This window comes from Xenia sp. Carnegie-2017, unplaced genomic scaffold, assembly GCF_021976095.1.
Source record: "Xenia sp. Carnegie-2017 unplaced genomic scaffold, XeniaSp_v1 HiC_scaffold_19, whole genome shotgun sequence".
In the NCBI taxonomy this organism is placed as follows: Eukaryota; Metazoa; Cnidaria; class Anthozoa; order Malacalcyonacea; family Xeniidae; genus Xenia; species Xenia sp. Carnegie-2017.
The window spans coordinates 9379205-9401212 of NW_025813481.1; the positions used below are offsets into that span (position 1 = coordinate 9379205).

Genomic DNA, 22008 nt, shown 5'->3' on the forward strand with positions numbered 1-22008 from the left:
TTCTTACGACCCTGTCTTTTTCTGACACTTATAATTAAAGACAACCTTAAACAAGTTTTATACCAATTTTATCGGTTTATATCTTTCTGATTTAACTCTCCCATTTACTTTTTCTCATGTACCACGAGCAAACCATCCATATGTTTCATGGAAAACAAACAAGGATTATATGGTTCCCTTAGTTAACATGCGACGCTCTAGTGCTCAACTATCTCGGGGTATCTGGAGGCATGGACCGAAAACGGGATTCTTTGGTTTTCAAAATTTATCTTTTTCTTTACAAGAATTCTTGTCATAAAAAAAACTAGAACGTCCAAGGATACTTCAAAGGTTCAAACAACTTTTGCCATTTTGAACTATAACTTAAACAAACACTAAGCATGTTTATACGTTTTTTACTTATTACCTTTTACAACGTAACTTTCTCATAACTCTCTCGTGATGAACGAGAGCCTCCTTATACAATATGACTCTTTCATCATGAACGAACGCATCCATGGGCTTCACGGAAAAAAGGGATTATGTACTTTGTTATAATAGTTTCTACAAAGATAACATTTATTAAGCTAAGAAATTTGAAAATAAATATATTTGAGTTATTAGGAAATAACAAGTCAAGAATTCATTGATCATACTCATTCCAATTGGTCTGGAACAACCATGACATTTATAATTTTGACCATCCACCCTTTATCAAGGGCTATATTATTAATTTACGACAGTAACTTCATACGTCGTTCTTGCTGAACACCTTCAGGTGAAGTCGGATCATCAATAATCTGTTATATATAAAAACATAATTTATCTATAGAATTATAGCAAAGTTACGATGGACAGATGAGAGTTATTAACGCTATAAAACTTAAATTCATTTTTAGTTCGTATTATATTTGTGTCATCTGCTCCATCTCACTAATGTTACTTATATGAACTGGAATTCTCAGCAGAAGATCGCATGTTGATGTTGTGGGGCGACATTTACAATTTTCTTTGCAATCATGTACAAACGTTACGGAAAATTTTTTTGGAAAACCCAGAACTGGAATAGTCTTACATCCCGATAACCACTTCAGAAACGCTGATATGGATACGTCTCCTGTTAAAAACATTTTAAACATTTAAGACTGAAAAATGAATAAACAAACTAATCAAGGTATCCATTTTTTGTTTTTATACCACAACTTCAGATTAGAAAACATCACTTCAATAAATTTTACGCGTTATTTGATACTTTCAAAAAATTCCATCGTAAATACAATAATACAATTTGGCACCCAATTTACAACATATATATTCAAACTAACCTTCAGTATCTAGGGTTTGCACATAGTCGCAAAATATCTTGTACACGTCAACCTCCTTTTCCTTGTGAATCTGCGAACTGCTGAATGTTGGAATAATTTCATTGAGGAAAGTATCAGCAGAAAGTTTAAACGAATCGTTATAAGGATCGAACAATGGCTTCCACAACTCTGGATTTTCTATCATATAATTTATAAGACCACAACTGCTGAGGCCTTCAAGCAATTGCATAATTTGAGGAAGAACTGATGAAAAGTGGCCCATTACGCAAATTGACCTTTAAAAATAGAAATAAATCTTAGACTTTATAAACCAGCAGCACAAGAATAGTTTTTTTAATCTCCATTAACTTTCAAAATGTACTTACTGAGCAATTTTGGAAACAGTATGCACTGTCTCTTTATGTGGTACACCAGTGTATCCAGCCTCTGATAGCATTTCAATCATATCATCGCTGACAAGTATCTCCCTCAACATTTCATCGTCACAAGCTTGCTTTATCTTTGAAAAGGAGAAGTGTAAAGTAGTCATTACTGACATCAGAGAATATAATAAAAATAGACTTATTTCAAAATCATGCCACAGCAAGGAGTAATAATCAAGCATATGGTAATCTCCATCTTGTTGCAGCATATCTTTTTAACAGCTTCTTTGTACTTGGAGTCGGGCATTCCTTCTGTTGTGAGTGCCTGTTTGGTGATGTACTTGTAAACATCTGGACTTATAAAAGATGAAGCTGGTCCGCTTTGAAGTAATGACATCACCATGACCTCGCCAGCAAAACGAAAATCTCCATTCATGATGGCGACAGTTGAATTAATAGGTTTTCCATTATAGAACAGTCTTCTTTCCATATGCTCCAACATTTCTGATGAAAGAATTAACATCTAATCATATTTTTTCAATTGTCCCCATCCTATATTTAAACCAAACTTGTCAACATTGATTGATGCATGATAGACAAATTATGGGAAATAAGCTGCAAAGGGAATTGAAGTGTAGCAGAACAATATATTTATTTTAAATCAACAGGGTGCTCATATTAACCCTAGAAACATATGTCTTACAATATTAGTACCTGAAAAAAACTCTCTCTTTGGCCCCCCGTCATCAATTGCACACTCTCCAACAAACACTATCTTTACACTGTCAGTTGGTGACACTTTACCACTTGATCTATACTCAATGAAGTCACACCATATATTTTTTCTACAAACATTTAATCTTACTGCCTTTGGTGACAATGTTACAGCTTTAATATCCAATAACTTATCTTTCACATTTGTAGTGTTATCTTGGTTTATCACCACATAAGGATTTTCTTCGGGAATGTTCTTTTCACTATCCGTATTTTGAGATTGAAGTGCTCCCACCCATATGTCACAACATATATCTGCATGCTCTGCTATTTCATCTATTGAAAAGTATTGTTGACATGTTGGGCACTCACATTTGAGCTCCTTGCTACGTGATACATAGTTACTTGCACTTTGGGAGTTATATATGGGAGGTGTATTCATTGGGAGATTTGTAGCAATATGCAAGCTAGTTGATGGCTCACATGGACTTGAAGATGGACAAGGTGAGAGTTCAATTCCAATTGTATCATCAGTTTCTAAAAACATCTCATCAGAAAGATCTGCGATTGTCTCTGGTTCACTATCATCACAACTTCTTTTTAATTTTGAAATCTCTGTGTACATATATGCAGATTTTAGTGCAATGAAAAGTGTTAAGCGATTATAATTCTTCCCTATATCTTCCCTGTATTCGCTTAACACAAACTCTTTTTCAGTTCCCGGCAAATTTGTGATTTCCTTCCCGTTTACATTCAAAGGACGTGCTCCAACTCGCCATGGATGTTATTGTCGTGGTTAGCATGTTTTCTAACTGCTTTTCTAAGATTTCTCTCTTTTCGCACTTGGCAAAACTTTTACAGGAGAGTTTTACCCCGACATCTTTTCAAATTTCCGTCATTATCGACCTTCATGTAACCAATATTTATGCTTACTTCATGCTCCTTATCTTTTCCTTTACCAGAATTTGCTTTGAGTTTCTTGGTCTTTGGCTCGAGTCTGCTGCGCCTATCGCTTTCCTTCTGGCGCTTGAAATCGTAAAAACTTAACGTTTTAGGCGGCTGGGTTGTACCAGTAAGGGTACCGCTAGCACATAATACTGAGATCCCACTAGTTATAGAATTCGACGTAGAACATGTGTTTGCAGATTCTTCAAGTTTTTCGCGCATCGGTGCGAAGGAGTTGCCACATTTATAACAGTAATTCGCATTTTCCACACTTTCTATACCACAGTTTGAACAAAACATTTTTTGCTATCCATCAAGCAATATATTGAATATAATTTATAATAAGTCTGGTTTTCGTGGAACAAATTTAAACAAGCGCCATTTTGCAAAATATCACAACAATGTTTCCACTTCACAAAAAGAATTTCCAGTATTTCATATTTTACTTGCGTTGTGATTATATTTACTTGTGTTGTGATTATATTTACTTGCGTTGTGATTATTTTACTTGCGTTGTGATTATATTTACTTGTGTTGTGACTATATTTAATTGTGTTGTGACTTTATTTACTTGCGTTGTGATTATTTTACTTGTGTTGTGATTTTATTTACTTGCGTTGTGACTTTATTTACTTGCGTTGTGATTATTTTACTTGTGTTGTGATTACATTTACTTGTGTTGTGACTTTTTTTAAGTGATGGCCCTTATGGGCCACCGTACATTCCCTCCAGGTCTTCTAGAACTCAATGGGTTTGGTTTGACATGATCTAACAACGCCAGCGGTGAAATAATAGTCCAGTTCAATGGTCGGTCAGTGTACAGTCCTTCCTCCGCGAAGCTGGAGTGGCAAGAGATCAATCAAACCATGTCTATGACTTCATGACATTTGAACGAGAACGATTTTTCTTTGCATGTTTGATGCATGCGAGACTTTGCATACAGTGATATGTAGCTTAAAAAATGGCGTATTCTCTATTTAAAGTAAGGGTTACATAAAGAAGAGCGCCATGACCGCTCCAACGTCTGCGGGAGAACGGCTCATTGACTATTTCGTTGTTTGCGGACTTGACAATGTGTCCGGCTTGGAACCCGACCAGCTATTAGGTATGATACTTTACGACGGTTTTCTCTAAAACGGTCGAAGTTAGAGTCATTTTAACACGTGTGTGTGTGTGATAATCTTATTTAACATTTGAAATGAGAATGCTACTTTGTAGTTATTGTATAGAAAACGTATCGCTGCCGACCAAAATTGTCAACATGTTGAAATGTGCGACTTGAACAGCTGTGCACATAGATTGACGAGTTTACGTATTTCCGTATACAAATTCTTGTAATCAAAGTTCATTACAGTTTTGTTTAATGACTGACTAATCATTCGAGAGGTTTTATTTCAATTTAAACTTACCCTTCAAAGCAACAATTTATTGCGTTTTGACACGCGATGTTTATCGTATCTTTTACTTGCTTAGGCTAAGATTATGAATTCATGATAAAGATCGCGCTCTTTGATGCGACGTTTGCTCGCTGCGACTTCGTGCTGACATTCACAAATGCGCGAATGAAAGTCTTTTATACAATTTTTGTTTACGAAGGGTTGTTAATTAACAAATGGTGTTTGTTGTTGGTTGCATGGATTGTGAAATTTGATGGTGATTTTTTGCATGTTGTGTCGATCTCATATTACTGTTGTTTCATTATTACCATTTGTAATATGTGAAGGTTGAAGATGTTAAGTTTACATTTTATGTATTCCAAGATTATTATGTGCAAGCTATTTATATCAGATTGTGTTCGGACAACAGCCAATTCAATTTCAAGATGCATTGGTTGCCAAGCACTCTTCACAGTTTGACAGCACGATGTTCCATATAATGGTTTAGGTAAAGGCTAAGGTTAGGGTTGGGAGCTATGGTCAAAGTTAGGCTTACAATTAAATTAGGGGTTGAATAGGGGCTGAGTTGTTTGGACCAAGTTATTGAATACAGTTGAATACAGTAATTGACTACTTTCAGGTTATTACAGTGGCTGTTTTGAGATCCAAGCTGTTGAAGTTATTGTAGTCATTGAAGTTGTTGTACTCATTTTTTTTAACATCTTATATGTAAAATATTATAACATTTAATTTCTCCTTCATACTTGATGTAGTTGCTTTGTTTAAAGCATATATGATTTTTGCCAATTTTTTGTGTTGACAGGTGTGGTTATTTGAGATTTTTTTGTTTTGACAATTGGATGCATTAAGTATTCTCATTGGAAATTGACTGTTAAAATATTCTGACTGTTGGGACTCTTATTCATTTATTTGATGATACAAGTTTTGCCTACATAATTTAATTCAATTACCTTCATCATCATCATCATCATCAGCGTTCCGCCACTGCTGGCAGATGGCCTCCACAACTTCTTCCACTCGATTCGGTCTTTAGCTCTCCTCATCCAGGTCTTTCCAGTTTCCTCTTCGATCTCGTCTCTCCATCTTCTCTTTGGCTTTCCTCTTCCTCTGGTGCAGTTTCTTGGGTACCATTCTGTTGTCAATTTGGCCCATCTGTTGTTTTCCATTCTTGCCACATGGCCTGCCCATCTGCCTTTCATTTCTTTTGCTGTTTGGATGACATCTTTCACCCTGGTTCTCTCTCTCTGATTACTTCATTCCTGATCTTGTCTTTTAGCCTGATATTTAGTATGCTCCTCTCCATGCTCCTTTGTGTGACTGCCAGCTTCCTTGATTGGTGTTTTGTAAGCGCCCATGTTTCTGCTCCGTATGTCATAGATGGTAAAATGACAGTGTCCATTATTTTCCTCTTCAAACTGTTTGGGATGTTCTTCTCCTTTAGAAAGTGACTGTATTGCCCGAATCTTCTCCATCCGACATTGATTCTTTGATTGACCTCAACACTGATTTCATTTCTTGGTGTTAACATTTTTCCAAGGTATTTGTACTCCTCCACCTCCTCCAACTTCTCTCCGTCAACTGTGATCCTCTTCTTTGCTTCCTCCTTGCGATGTCATTGCACATGATCTTGGTTTTTCTTATTCATTTTCATACCATCTTTCTTTCCTTCTTCATTCAGTTTCGTCAAAAGTTCTTGGAGATCTTCCTCTTTGTTTGCAAACAAGATGATGTCATCTGCGAATCTTAAGTTGTTCATTACTCTTTTTCCAATGGTATTCTTTTGAAGATCTCTTCAATGGCAGCAGTGAACATGATAGGTGACAGTGTATCTCCTTGGCGGACACCTTTCTTTATCTTGATCTTTTCGCTCAGCTTTTCTGTTCTTATTTGTGCTGTGCCTTCTCTGTATGTTTCCTTTATGCTGTTTATGATCTTTCCTGGTACTCCGTGTTTCGCAAGTGATTGGAATACTGGGGCATGCTTGATGGAATCGAATGCCTTTTCGTAATCTACAAATGCCATGAACAGTGGTTGTTGGTACTCGTTGGTTTTCTCGAGTATTTGTCCTGTAGCATGCAGGTGGTCTGCAGTGGAGAATCCTTTCCTGTATGCTGCTTGCTCTGGGGGTTGATGTTCATCCAGAGTGCCACTGATTCTGTTCTTGATGATTTTCATGAACAACTTGTAGATGTGGGATAGCAAACTGATGGGGCGGTAGTTTGCAAGATCTTTCTTGTCTCCCTTCTTGAAGAGTAGAATAATGATGGCGTTCTTCCACTCTTTTGGCACTTTTTCCGTCTCAATGGCTTTGTTGTAAAGATGCTGAAGTTTTTCCATTAGGATGTCACCTCCGGCCTTTATCATCTCTATCACCACAAGATCTTCACCGGGTGATTTTCCGTTTTCATCTGATGGATTGCCTTCTCCACTTCACATTTCATGATTACTGGAGTCTCTTCTGCTGGTCTCAACTGAATGTTTTGGGAGTGATCTTCGTACAGTGCCTGATAGAATTCTGCACATCTCTCGAGGATTCTTTTTCTGTCTGTTATTACCTTTCCATCCTTCTCCTTCAGTGCTTGAATCAGAGCCTTCTTTCCATCTCCTGTTGTGCTCTTTTTCAACCCTTTGCCACTTTCAACTGCTTCTCTGATTCTCTTGGTGTTTGCTTCTCTCAGATTTTGTCTTGTTTTCTTCCTGATTGTCTTGCACAGTTCAACATAACCTTTGCCGACTCCCGACTTAACACACATAATTTAATGTAAAGTACATATTATTATTACATCTAAAACAATTATTTATTTGTTAAATCATTTTATGCTAAATGAACTTTCCTTCTTTCCTCAACATTCTCCTGCAAGTCAAACAATGACATTAACATTGGTTGCTTTCATAGCTAGAAATGGGAAAAAATATGACCTGTTGGGCCCGGAAGAGTGAACTTTTTCTTCCCAATTCTTTTTTTGACTGATGTTTTATGTTTTTTAATAGTACTAGAAAGCAATAACTTAACAATTTTATTTGAAGTAAAGGGCAACTCAACTGAGCAAGCCATATGCAGTGTCAACAATTTTGCTCAAACAGCTAAAAGATTTTCCATTTTGTGTTTCTTCATGTTGCAATATTGCAAAATGTCAAGAGTGTTTATATCCTTGCATTTCATAAATTCAAGTATTTCTTTGGTTTCTTTTGTAGGTGATTCACATCACGTTCCACCCTTGAAAGGTCTTATCGGGCAAAGACATTAGCTCATTATCCTGATCATGTCCCCTGGAATCCATTTGATGAACATGCAGTTTGCATGGTATGATTTATGCTTGGTTGGAAACAACCAATTTTTCATAAAAGAAACCTTGTTACTTTGCTGAAGGGGGACTGAGCTTGAGAAGCTGAGGGTCTGAGCAAGGGAAGCATTTAGCCATTATATTGTTTATTTAAAACGAGACTCTGTTTTGTAAATTGTTGTGACTCTAGCAACATCTGTGTGTGTCATAAGGGAGAAAGTTTTCTTCAAACCTATGCGTCACGTGTGCATGCATTGTGAAATTTCACCACTTAAACTTAAGACTTTGTTATAAGTTTGAGCATTGATGTCAGAAAGCAGTAACATAACGAATCTGTAAGATTAGGAAGCCGTGATATTACGTACAAAGTTGTAACGTTAGAGCGTTGTATCTTGCATTGAGAAGCCGTAAAACTTGTAATCTGTTTCGTGAGAAATCTTCAACGCGAGAAAGTTGTAACGTTTGAATCGAAATCGTAATGTTGGGAAGGCGTAACTTAAGGAAGGCATCACATTAGAAAGTCGTAACTTTCGAAACCTCTGACATTAGAAAATCGTTGCTTTTAGAAGGCGTAACTCCTGAAAGTAGTTGAAAGAAATTTATCGACGTCTAACATTCAGAATTTCGGTTTCAAAAGAAAAACAAGCATGAAACATTTTAATATATTTTATGGCCCATGAATTGATTTAAGCATTTTTGCAGGGGGCTTAAATTGTCATAAACGTACCAAGTTTCATAATTTTGTTATACTTCCAAGTGACAGCGCCTTTATTTATTTATTTTGTTGAAAAATTCTCTAGTTTCAATTCTTCGAAATTTCTCATCTTAATTATCACCTTTACTTTAGAATCCTTTCGATACGAGAAATCGTCGGGATTTGAGGTACTTTATACGATATATTGAATTTAAGTTTTATAGCGTTAATAACTCTCATCTGTCCATCGTAACTTTGCTATAATTCTATGGATAAATTATGTTTTATATATAACAGATTATTGATGATCCTACTTCACCTGAAGGTGTTCAGCAAGAACGACGTATGAAGTTACTGTCGTTAATTAATAATATAGCCCTTGATAAAGGGTGGATGGTCAAAATTATAAATGTCATGGTTGTTCCAGACCAATTGGAATGAGTATGATCAATGAATTCTTGACTTGTTATTTCCTAATAACTCAAATATATTTATTTTCAAATTTCTTAGCTTAATAAATGTTATCTTTGTAGAAACTATTATAACAAAGTACATAATCCCTTTTTTCCGTGAAGCCCATGGATGCGTTCGTTCATGATGAAAGAGTCATATTGTATAAGGAGGCTCTCGTTCATCACGAGAGAGTTATGAGAAAGTTACGTTGTAAAAGGTAATAAGTAAAAAACGTATAAACATGCTTAGTGTTTGTTTAAGTTATAGTTCAAAAAGGCAGAAGTTGTTTGAACCTTTGAAGTATCCTTGGACGTTCTAGTTTTTTTTATGAGAAGAATTCTTGTAAAGAAAAAGATAAATTTTGAAAACCAAAGAATCCCGTTTTCGGTCCATGCCTCCAGATACCCCGAGATAGTTGAGCACTAGAGCGTCGCATGTTAACTAAGGGAACCACATAATCCTTGTTTGTTTTCCATGAAACATATGGATGGTTTGCTCGTGATACATGAGAAACAGTAAATGGGAGAGTTAAATCAGAAAGATATAAACCGATAAAATTGGTATAAAACTTGTTTAAGGTTGTCTTTAATTATAAGTGTCAGAAAAAGACAGGGTCGTAAGAAGTTAATTGAAACATTGCTTGGTTTGTTTTATGAGAAGAAAACAAAAAGATAAAATTCGAAAGCAAAAAACCCCGTTTTCGGTCCATGCTTCCCGATACCTTCTTAAGCGCAAGGCACTAGAACGCCGCATGTTAACGTTTCGGTAGGAGATTTCGGCCCCTCCACGCTATCCTACTTGGGAGATGCCAATAGCAAGCTTCCGCCCATCAGACCCTGAGATCACCTGCGATAGGCTTTGCTCAGGGTACGCAGGGAGAGTGCGGTCGCCACCACCGAAGTGAGGGCCCTAAGCCACTGCATACTATATCGCACCCAGCTTCCACTGCTACTTGACATCTACTATATGAAGTTTTAGCTTTATATATATATACCAAAATTTAAAGGCCTACGAAAGTTGTGGGATGATTGTTATCGTTACTGCGCATGCCCAGATAGTTTCTTCGATAATTTGCGACTAAGTGAGTTAATTGACACAAATGTAGTGCAAGTACATATAGTTGGTCGTTGTCATGACTATGAACAATTACTCGAGTGGACTGCGCATGCTCGAGCGCATGCGCAGACGATTTCTCTATTAAATTGTTACTAAGCATGCTATTTACTTCAAAATTGGTGCTAGTAGATGCAGTTGGTCGTTGCCATGACCACGAACTTGGGTAGCTGGTCAAGTTGATTGCGCATGCTCAATAAGACTGCGCATGCGCAGATGATTTGTCTTAAAACGTGTGACTGAGCGAGCTAATTACTCCAAAATCGGTACTAGTACATCCAGTTGGTCGTTACCATGAGCTTGGAGAGTTTGTGGAGTTGACAACGCATGCTCAGATTCTCAATTAATTTGTGACAGAGCGAGCTCTGAAATTAGTGCTTGTACATGCGCTGAGCAAGTTTTCCATCAAATATATTTGGCATGCTTTTTGTCTACTTAAGCTTGTTTTTACAAATGCATGTGAAACTCGTCAACACTTTGTTACGGCACTCGTAATATCCGTGACAACGTTAAAAATTTTTTTTTTTTCTCTACAACTTGATATCTGCATATTGCATGTCATATCCAAGCTTTCCTTTGATTTGACGGGAAATGGTTTTTATTCACTCTTACATCTTCTGCCTTTATAATTAGTCGATCTGTATTTCTAAACTAATATTTACAAATGCCTCAAGAGAATCTTTTTATTTTATTGGCTCTCTTCTACAAATACAATACCATGTCCGACTATTTGATTGCACGAATTTTGTAATTTGATCACTTTTTTTGACACATGTGTTTACCATGGGAAAGTTGGATTGCTTAAATGTACGTAGTTGTTTAGACTAGTTGGATCCATAGTTATCCTGTAATGTATACTCTTGTGAAACACCAATGAGCATACGTAGTGTGTCTTCTTTAACCTCTATTCTTGTTCTCCACTTCATCATCTATCCATATTTGTTCTTTTTTAGTTCTCAGCTCAACGAAACCCTTGTCTGAAGTTCCTAAAGCCTTGATCTACCCAAGAAAGATCTCTGGTGGTAACATGTTAGGTATGGCTAGTGGTTGGTCATCGTCATTGAGCCTTGTGACACTAGTTCAGTAGACGTTAATTGTCCTGAAGACGTTGAGGAGGTTGCTAGTAAAGCGTCGCCTAAACCAGAAGTTAGTTTTCATGGTATGCTAACGGATTACGCAAACGTTGTTAGGAAGAAGTTCACATCAAATGGTTATGGTCTCGTTCCATCGTCTTCTGAGAAGGTTTCATGTTCATCCTGTATCTTTCACCAATGTTACAAATACTTAGTTTTTATGCTTTTGAAATTGTCGTTTTATGACTATTATTTTAGAGCATAGACATTGAAGAATCTTGTGGTAGTACAGGTATTTTCAACATTTTTTTGTTGAAAAATTCTCTAGTTTCAATTCTTCGAAATTTCTCATCTTAATTATCACCTTTACTTTAGAATCCTTTCGATACGAGAAATCGTCGGGATTTGAGGTACTTTATACGATATATTGAATTTAAGTTTTATAGCGTTAATAACTCTCATCTGTCCATCGTAACTTTGCTATAATTCTATGGATAAATTATGTTTTTATATATAACAGATTATTGATGATCCTACTTCACCTGAAGGTGTTCAGCAAGAACGACGTATGAAGTGACTGTCGTTAATTAACAATATAGCCCTTGATAAAGGAGTGGATGGTCAAAATTATAAATGTCATGGTTGTTCCAGACCAATTGGAATGAGTATGATCAATGAATTCTTGACTTGTTATTTCCTAATAACTCAAATATATTTATTTTCAAATTTCTTAGCTTAATAAATGTTATCTTTGTAGAAACTATTGTAACAAAATACATAATCCCTTTTTCCCGTGAAGCCCATGGATGCGTTCGTTTATGATGAAAGAGTCATATTGTATAAGGAGGCTCTCGTTCATCACGAGAGTTATGAGAAAGTTACGTTGTAAAGGTAATAAGTAAAAACGTATAAACATGCTTAGTGTTTGTTTAAGTTATAGTTCAAAAGGCAGAAGTTGTTTGAACCTTTGAAGTATCCTTGGACGTTCTAGTTTTTATGAGAAGAATTCTTGTAAAGAAAAGATAAATTTTGAAAACCAAAGAATCCCGTTTTCGGTCCATGCCTCCAGATACCCGAGATAGTTGAGCACTAGAGCGTCGCATGTTAACTAAGGGAACCACATAATCCTTGTTTGTTTTCCATGAAACATATGGATGGTTTGCTCGTGATACATGAGAAACAGTAAATGGGAGAGTTAAATCAGAAAGATATAAACCGATAAAATTGGTATAAAACTTGTTTAAGGTTGTCTTTAATTATAAGTGTCAGAAAAAGACAGGGTCGTAAGAAGTTAATTGAAACATTGCTTGGTTTGTTTTATGAGAAGAAAACAAAAAGATAAAATTCGAAAGCAAAAAACCCCGTTTTCGGTCCATGCTTCCCGATACCTTCTTAAGCGCAAGGCACTAGAACGCCGCATGTTAACGTTTCGGTAGGAGATTTCGGCCCCTCCACGCTATCCTACTTGGGAGATGCCAATAGCAAGCTTCCGCCCATCAGACCCTGAGATCACCTGCGATAGGCTTTGCTCAGGGTACGCAGGGAGAGTGCGGTCGCCACCACCGAAGTGATGGCCCCTAAGCCACTGCATACTATATCGCACCCAGCTTCCACTGCTACTTGACATCTACTATATGAAGTTTTAGCTTTATATATATATACCAAAATTTAAAGGCCTACGAAAGTTGTGGGATGATTGTTATCGTTACTGCGCATGCCCAGATAGTTTCTTCGATAATTTGCGACTAAGTGAGTTAATTGACACAAATGTAGTGCAAGTACATATAGATGGTCGTTGTCATGACTATGAACAATTACTCGAATGGACTGCGCATGCTCGAGGACATGCGCAGACGATTTCTCTATTAAATTGTTACTAAGCATGCTATTTACTTCAAAATTGGTGCTAGTAGATGCAGTTGGTCGTTGCCATGACCACGAACTTGGGTAGCTGGTCAAGTTAATTGCCCATGCTCAATAAGACTGCGCATGCGCAGATGATTTGTCTTAAAACGTGTGACTGAGCGAGCTAATTACTTCAAAATCGGTACTAGTACATCCAGTTGGTCGTTACCATGAGCTTGGAGAGTTTGTGGAGTTGACAACGCATGCTCAGATTCTCAATTAATTTGTGACAGAGCGAGCTCTGAAATTGGTGCTTGTACATGCGCTGAGCAAGTTTTTCATAATATATTTTTGGCATGCTTTTTGTCTACTTAAGCTTGTTTTTACAAATGCATGTGAAACTCGTCAACACTTTGTTACGGCACTCGTAATATCCGTGACAACGTTAAAAATGTTTTTTATTTTTCTCTACAACTTTATATCTGCATATTGCATGTCATATCCAAGCTTTCCTTTGATTTGACGGGAAATGGTTTTTATTCACTCTTACATCTTCTGCCTTTATAATTAGTCGATCTGTATTTCTAAACTAATATTTACAAATGCCTCAAGAGAATCTTTTTATTTTATTGGCTCTCTTCTACAAATACAATACCATGTCCGACTATTTGATTGCACGAATTTTATAATTTGATCACTTTTTTTGACACATGTGTTTACCATGGGAAAGTTGGATGTAGTTTAAGACAACCTTAAACAAGTTTTATACCAATTTTATCGGTTTATATCTTTCTGATTTAACTCTCCCATTTACTGTTTCTCATGTATCACGAGCAAACCATCCATATGTTTCATGGAAAACAAACAAGGATTATGTGGTTCCCTTAGTTAACATGCGACGCTCTAGTGCTCAACTATCTCGGGGTATCTGGAGGCATGGACCGAAAAGGATTCTTTGGTTTTCAAAATTTATCTTTTTCTTTACAAGAATTCTTCTCATAAAAAAAACTAGAACGTCCAAGGATACTTCAAAGGTTCAAACAACTTCTGCCTTTTTGAACTATAACTTAAACAAACACTAAGCATGTTTATACGTTTTTTACTTATTACCTTTTACAACGTAACTTTCTCATAACTCTCTCGTGATGAACGAGAGCCTCCTTATACAATATGACTCTTTCATCATGAACGAACGCATCCATGGGCTTCACGGAAAAAAGGGATTATGTACTTTGTTATAATAGTTTCTACAAAGATAACATTTATTAAGCTAAGAAATTTGAAAATAAATATATTTGAGTTATTAGGAAATAACAAGTCAAGAATTCATTGATCATACTCATTCCAATTGGTCTGGAACAACCATGACATTTATAATTTTGTCCATCCAACCCTTTATCAAGGGCTATATTGTTAATTAACGACAGTAACTTCATACGTCGTTCTTGCTGAACACCTTCAGGTGAAGTAGGATCATCAATAATCTGTTATATATAAAACATAATTTATCCATAGAATTATAGCAAAGTTACGATGGACAGATGAGAGTTATTAACGCTATAAAACTTAAATTCAATATATCGTATAAAGTACCTCAAATCCGACGATTTCTCGTATCGAAAGGATTCTAAAGTAAAGGTGATAATTAAGATGAGAAATTTCGAAGAATTGAAACTAGAGAATTTTTCAACAAAAAAATGTTGAAAATACCTGTACTACCACAAGATTCTTCAATGTCTATGCTCTAAAATAATAGTCATAAAAACGACAATTTCAAAAAGCATAAAAAAACTAAGTATTTGTAACATTGGTGAAAGATACAGGATGAACATGAAACCTTCTCAGAAGACGATGGAACGAGACCATAACCATTTGATGTGAACTTCTTCCTAACAACGTTTGCGTAATCCGTTAGCATACCATGAAAACTAACTTCTGGTTTAGGCGACGCTTTACTAGCAACCTCCTCAACGTCTTCAGGACAATTAACGTCTACTGAACTAGTGTCACAAGGCTCAATGACGATGACCAACCACTAGCCATACCTAACATGTTACCACCAGAGATCTTTCTTGGGTAGATCAAGGCTTTAGGAACTTCAGACAAGGGTTGCGTTGAGCTGAGAACTAAAAAAGAACAAATATGGATAGATGATGAAGTGGAGAACAAGAATAGAGGTTAAAGAAGACACACTACGTATGCTCATTGGTGTTTCACAAGAGTATACATTACAGGATAACTATGGATCCAACTAGTCTAAACAACTACGTACATTTAAGCAATCCAACTTTCCCATGGTAAACACATGTGTCAAAAAAAGTGATCAAATTATAAAATTCGTGCAATCAAATAGTCGGACATGGTATTGTATTTGTAGAAGAGAGCCAATAAAATAAAAAGATTCTCTTGAGGCATTTGTAAATATTAGTTTAGAAATACAGATCGACTAATTATAAAGGCAGAAGATGTAAGAGTGAATAAAAACCATTTCCCGTCAAATCAAAGGAAAGCTTGGATATGACATGCAATATGCAGATATAAAGTTGTAGAGAAAAATAAAAAACATTTTTAACGTTGTCACGGATATTACGAGTGCCGTAACAAAGTGTTGACGAGTTTCACATGCATTTGTAAAAACAAGCTTAAGTAGACAAAAAGCATGCCAAAAATATATGATGGAAAACTTGCTCAGCGCATCTACAAGCACCAATTTCAGAGCTCGCTCTGTCACAAATTAATTGAGAATCTGAGCATGCGTTGTCAACTCCACAAACTCTCCAAGCTCATGGTAACGACCAACTGGATGTACTAGTACCGATTTTGGAGTAATTAGCTCGCTCAGTCACACGTTTTAAGACAAATCATCTGCGCATGCGCAGTCTTACTGAGCATGCGCAATCAACTTGAACAGCTACCCAAGTTCGTGGTCATGGCAACGACCAACTGCATCTACTAGTACCAATTTTGAAGTAAATAGCATGCTTAGTAACAATTTAATAGAGAAATCGTCTGCGCATGCGCTCGAGCATGCACTCGAGCATGCGCTCGAGCATGCGCTCGAGCATGCGCAGTCCACTCGAGTAATTGTTCATAGTCATGACAACGACCAACTATATGTACTTGCACTACATTTGTGTCAATTAACTCACTTAGTCGCAAATTATCGAAGAAACTATCTGGGCATGCGCAGTAACGATAACAATCATCCCACAACTTTTGTAGGCCTTTAAATTTTGGCATATATATATAAAGCTAAAACTCCATATAGTAGATGTCAAGTAGCAGTGGAAGCTGGGTGCGATATAGTATGCAGTGGCTTAGGGACCCTCACTTCGGTGGTGGCGACCGCACTCTCCCTGCGTACCCTGAGCAAAGCCTATCGCAGGTGATCTCAGGGTCTGATGGGCGGAAGCTTGCTATTGGCATCTCCCAAGTAGGATAGCGTGGAGGGCCGAAATCTCCTACCGAAACGTTAACATGCGGCGTTCTAGTGCCTTGCGCTTAAGAAGGTATCGGGAAGCATGGACCGAAAACGGGGTTTTGCTTTCGAATTTTATCTTTTGTTTTCTTCTCATAAAACAAACCAAGCAATGTTTCAATTAACTTCTTACGACCCTGTCTTTTCTGACACTTATAATTAAAGACAACCTTAAACAAGTTTTATACCAATTTTATCGGTTTATATCTTTCTGATTTAACTCTCCCATTTACTGTTTCTCATGTATCACGAGCAAACCATCCATATGTTTCATGGAAAACAAACAAGGATTATGTGGTTCCCTTAGTTAACATGCGACGCTCTAGTGCTCAACTATCTCGGGTATCTGGAGGCATGGACCGAAAACGGATTCTTTGGTTTTCAAAATTTATCTTTTCTTTACAAGAATTCTTCTCATAAAAAACTAGAACGTCCAAGGATACTTCAAAGGTTCAAACAACTTCTGCCTTTTGAACTATAACTTAAACAAACACTAAGCATGTTTATACGTTTTTTACTTATTACCTTTTACAACGTAACTTTCTCATAACTCTCTCGTGATGAACGAGAGCCTCCTTATACAATATGACTCTTTCATCATGAACGAACGCATCCATGGGCTTCACGGAAAAAAGGGATTATGTACTTTGTTATAATAGTTTCTACAAAGATAACATTTATTAAGCTAAGAAATTTGAAAATAAATATATTTGAGTTATTAGGAAATAACAAGTCAAGAATTCATTGATCATACTCATTCCAATTGGTCTGGAACAACCATGACATTTATAATTTTGACCATCCAACCCTTTATCAAGGGCTATATTATTAATTAACGACAGTAACTTCATACGTCGTTCTTGCTGAACACCTTCAGGTGAAGTAGGATCATCAATAATCTGTTATATATAAAACATAATTTATCCATAGAATTATAGCAAAGTTACGATGGACAGATGAGAGTTATTAACGCTATAAAACTTAAATTCAATATATCGTATAAAGTACCTCAAATCCCGACGATTTCTCGTATCGAAAGGATTCTAAAGTAAAGGTGATAATTAAGATGAGAAATTTCGAAGAATTGAAACTAGAGAATTTTTCAACAAAATAAATAAATAAAGGCGCTGTAACTTGGAAGTATAACAAAATTATGAAACTTGGTACGTTTATGACAATTTAAGCCCCTGCAAAATGCTTAAATCAATTCATGGGCCATAAAATATATTAAAATGTTTCATGCTTGTTTTCTTTTGAAACCGAAATTCTGAATGTTAGACGTCGATAAATTTCTTTCAACTACTTTCAGGAGTTACGCCTTCTAAAAGCAACGATTTTCTAATGTCAGAGGTTTCGAAAGTTACGACTTTCTAATGTGATGCCTTCCTTAAGTTACGCCTTCCCAACATTACGATTTCGATTCAAACGTTACAACTTTCTCGCGTTGAAGATTTCTCACGAAACAGATTACAAGTTTTACGGCTTCTCAATGCAAGATACAACGCTCTAACGTTACAACTTTGTACGTAATATCACGGCTTCCTAATCTTACAGATTCGTTATGTTACTGCTTTCTGACATCAATGCTCAAACTTATAACAAAGTCTTAAGTTTAAGTGGTGAAATTTCACAATGCATGCACACGTGACGCATAGGTTTGAAGAAAACTTTTCCCTTATGACACACACAGATGTTGCTAGAGTCACAACAATTTACAAAACAGAGTCTCGTTTTAAATAAACAATATAATGGCTAAATGCTTCCCTTGCTCAGACCCTCAGCTTCTCAAGCTCAGTCCCCCTTCAGCAAAGTAACAAGGTTTCTTTTATGAAAAATTGGTTGTTTCCAACCAAGCATAAATCATACCATGCAAACTGCATGTTCATCAAATGGATTCCAGGGGACATGATCAGGATAATGAGCTAATGTCTTTGCCCGATAAGACCTTTCAAGGGGTGGAACGTGATGTGAATCACCTACAAAGAAACCAAAGAAATACTTGAATTTATGAAATGCAAGGATATAAACACTCTTGACATTTTGCAATATTGCAACATGAAGAAACACAAAATGGAAAATCTTTTAGCTGTTTGAGCAAAATTGTTGACACTGCATATGGCTTGCTCAGTTGAGTTGCCCTTTACTTCAAATAAAATTGTTAAGTTATTGCTTTCTAGTACTATTAAAAAACATAAAACATCAGTCAAAAATAATTGGGAAGAAAAAGTTCACTCTTCGGGCCCAACAGGTCATATTTTTCCCATTTCTAGCTATGAAAGCAACCAATGTTAATGTCATTGTTTGACTTGCAGGAGAATGTTGAGGAAAGAAGGAAAGTTCATTTAGCATAAAATGATTTAACAAATAAATAATTGTTTTTAGATGTAATAATAATATGTACTTTACATTAAATTATGTGTGTTAAGTCGGAGTCGGCAAAGGTTATGTTGAACTGTGCAAGACAATCAGGAAGAAAACAAGACAAAATCTGAGAGAAGCAAACACCAAGAGAATCAGAGAAGCAGTTGAAAGTGGCAAAGGGTTGAAAAGAGCACAACAGGAGATGGAAAGAAGGCTCTGATTCAAGCACTGAAGGAGAAGGATGGAAAGGTAATAACAGACAGAAAAAGAATCCTCGAGAGATGTGCAGAATTCTATCAGGCACTGTACGAAGATCACTCCCAAAACATTCAGTTGAGACCAGCAGAAGAGACTCCAGTAATCATGAAATGTGAAGTGGAGAAGGCAATCCATCAGATGAAAACGGAAAATCACCCGGTGAAGATCTTGTGGTGATAGAGATGATAAAGGCCGGAGGTGACATCCTAATGGAAAAACTTCAGCATCTTTACAACAAAGCCATTGAGACGGAAAAAGTGCCAAAAGAGTGGAAGAACGCCATCATTATTCTACTCTTCAAGAAGGGAGACAAGAAAGATCTTGCAAACTACCGCCCCATCAGTTTGCTATCCCACATCTACAAGTTGTTCATGAAAATCATCAAGAACAGAATCAGTGGCACTCTGGATGAACATCAACCCCCAGAGCAAGCAGCATACAGGAAAGGATTCTCCACTGCAGACCACCTGCATGCTACAGGACAAATACTCGAGAAAACCAACGAGTACCAACAACCACTGTTCATGGCATTTGTACATTACGAAAAGGCATTCGATTCCATCAAGCATGCCCCAGTATTCCAATCACTTGCGAAACACGGAGTACCAGGAAAGATCATAAACAGCATAAAGGAAACATACAGAAGGCACAGCACAAATAAGAACAGAAAAGCTGAGCGAAAAGATCAAGATAAAGAAAGGTGTCCGCCAAGGAGATACACTGTCACCTATCATGTTCACTGCTGCCATTGAAGAGATCTTCAAAAGAATACCATTGGAAAAGAGTAATGAACAACTTAAGATTCGCAGATGACATCATCTTGTTTGCAAACAAAGAGGAAGATCTCAAGAACTTTGACGAAACTGAATGAAGAAGGAAAGAAAGATGGTATGAAAATGAATAAGAAAAACCAAGATCATGTGCAATGACATCGCAAGGAGGAAGCAAAGAAGAGGGATCACAGTTGACGGAGAGAAGTTGGAGGAGGTGGAGTACAAATACCTTGGAAAATGTTAACACCAAGAAATGAAATCAGTGTTGAGGTCAATCAAAGAATCAATGTCGGATGGAGAAGATTCGGCAATACAGTCACTTTCTAAAGGAGAAGAACATCCCAAACAGTTTGAAGAGGAAAATAATGGACACTGTCATTTTACCATCTATGACATACGGAGCAGAAACATGGGCGCTTAAACACCAATCAAGGAAGCTGGCAGTCACACAAAGGAGCATGGAGAGGAGCATACTAAATATCAGGCTAAAAGACAAGATCAGGAATGAAGTAATCAGAGAGAGAACCAGGGTGAAAGATGTCATCCAAACAGCAAAAGAAATGAAAGGCAGATGGGCAGGCCATGTGGCAAGAATGGAAAACAACAGATGGGCCAAATTGACAACAGAATGGTACAAGAAACTGCACCAGAGGAAGAGGAAAGCCAAAGAGAAGATGGAGAGACGAGATCGAAGAGGAAACTGGAAAGACCTGGATGAGGAGAGCTAAAGACCGAATCGAGTGGAAGAAGTTGTGGAGGCCATCTGCCAGCAGTGGCGTGAACGGCTGATGATGATGATGATGAAGGTAATTGAATTAAATTATGTAGGCAAAACTTGTATCATCAAATAAATGAATAAGAGTCCCAACAGTCAGAATATTTTAACAGTCAATTTCCAATGAGAATACTTAATGCATCCAATTGTCAAAACAAAAAATCTCAAATAACCACACCTGTCAACACAAAAAATTGGCAAAAATCATATATGCTTTAAACAAAGCAACTACATCAAGTATGAAGGAGAAATTAAATGTTATAATATTTTACATATAAGATGTAAAAAAAAATGAGTACAACAACTTCAATGACTACAATAACTTCAACAGCTTGGATCTCAAAACAGCCACTGTAATAACCTGAAAGTAGTCAATTACTGTATTCAACTGTATTCAATAACTTGGTCCAAACAACTCAGCCCCTATTCAACCCCTAATTTAATTGTAAGCCTAACTTTGACCATAGCTCCCAACCCTAACCTTAGCCTTTACCTAAACCATTATATGGAACATCGTGCTGTCAAACTGTGAAGAGTGCTTGGCAACCAATGCATCTTGAAATTGAATTGGCTGTTGTCGAACACAATCTGATATAAATAGCTTGCACATAATAATCTTGGAATACATAAAATGTAAACTTAACATCTTCAACCTTCACATATTACAAATGGTAATAATGAAACAACAGTAATATGAGATCGACACAACATGCAAAAAATCACCATCAAATTTCACAATCCATGCAACCAACAACAAACACCATTTGTTAATTAACAACCCTTCGTAAACAAAAATTGTATAAAAGACTTTCATTCGCGCATTTGTGAATGTCAGCACGAAGTCGCAGCGAGCAAACGTCGCATCAAAGAGCGCGATCTTTATCATGAATTCATAATCTTAGCCTAAGCAAGTAAAAGATACGATAAACATCGCGTGTCAAAACGCAATAAATTGTTGCTTTGAAGGGGTAAGTTTAAATTGAAATAAAAACCTCTCGAATGATTAGTCAGTCATTAAACAAAACTGTAATGAACTTTGATTACAAGAATTTGTATACGGAAATACGTAAACTCGTCAATCTATGTGCACAGCTGTTCAAGTCGCACATTTCAACATGTTGACAATTTTTGGTCGGCAGCGATACGTTTTCTATACAATAACTACAAAGTAGCATTCTC

The 22008-nt window shown here is 36.6% G+C and overlaps 1 protein-coding gene across 3 annotated transcripts; it reads right to left on the reverse strand.

Annotated features, from left to right (window-relative positions):
- Positions 1 to 462: 462 nt before the first annotated feature.
- LOC124438266 (G2/M phase-specific E3 ubiquitin-protein ligase-like) lies at positions 463 to 3129 on the reverse strand. 3 transcript variants are annotated; one of them, XM_046988302.1, is made up of 5 exons: positions 2381 to 3129; positions 1938 to 2170; positions 1670 to 1803; positions 1305 to 1579; positions 463 to 501 (listed from the first exon to the last, which is right to left on the reverse strand). In XM_046988302.1, exons 1-5 carry the CDS (start codon positions 3003 to 3005, stop codon positions 479 to 481), a joined length of 1290 nt encoding a protein of 429 aa, XP_046844258.1. In that variant the 5' UTR covers positions 3006 to 3129; the 3' UTR covers positions 463 to 478. The 3 variants fall into 3 exon arrangements, with proteins under 3 accessions (XP_046844258.1, XP_046844259.1, XP_046844257.1); XM_046988303.1 differs by lacking the exon at positions 463 to 501 and adding an exon at positions 738 to 779; XM_046988301.1 differs by lacking the exon at positions 463 to 501 and adding an exon at positions 809 to 1096.
- Positions 3130 to 22008: the final 18879 nt, after the last annotated feature.

Bases quoted from the DNA above. Each gene is read 5' to 3' on its own strand.
- LOC124438266 (XM_046988301.1), bottom strand. From the start codon at position 3,005: ATGTACACAGAGATTTCAAAATTAAAAAGAAGTTGTGATGATAGTGAA. The intron at 2,171-2,380 runs GTACTAATATTG...TTCTTTCATCAG, and splicing joins AAAGAGAGAGTTTTTTTCAG to AAATGTTGGAGCATATGGAA. The intron at 1,097-1,304 runs GTTAGTTTGAAT...TGTTTTTAACAG, and splicing joins GCAAACCCTAGATACTGAAG to GAGACGTATCCATATCAGCG.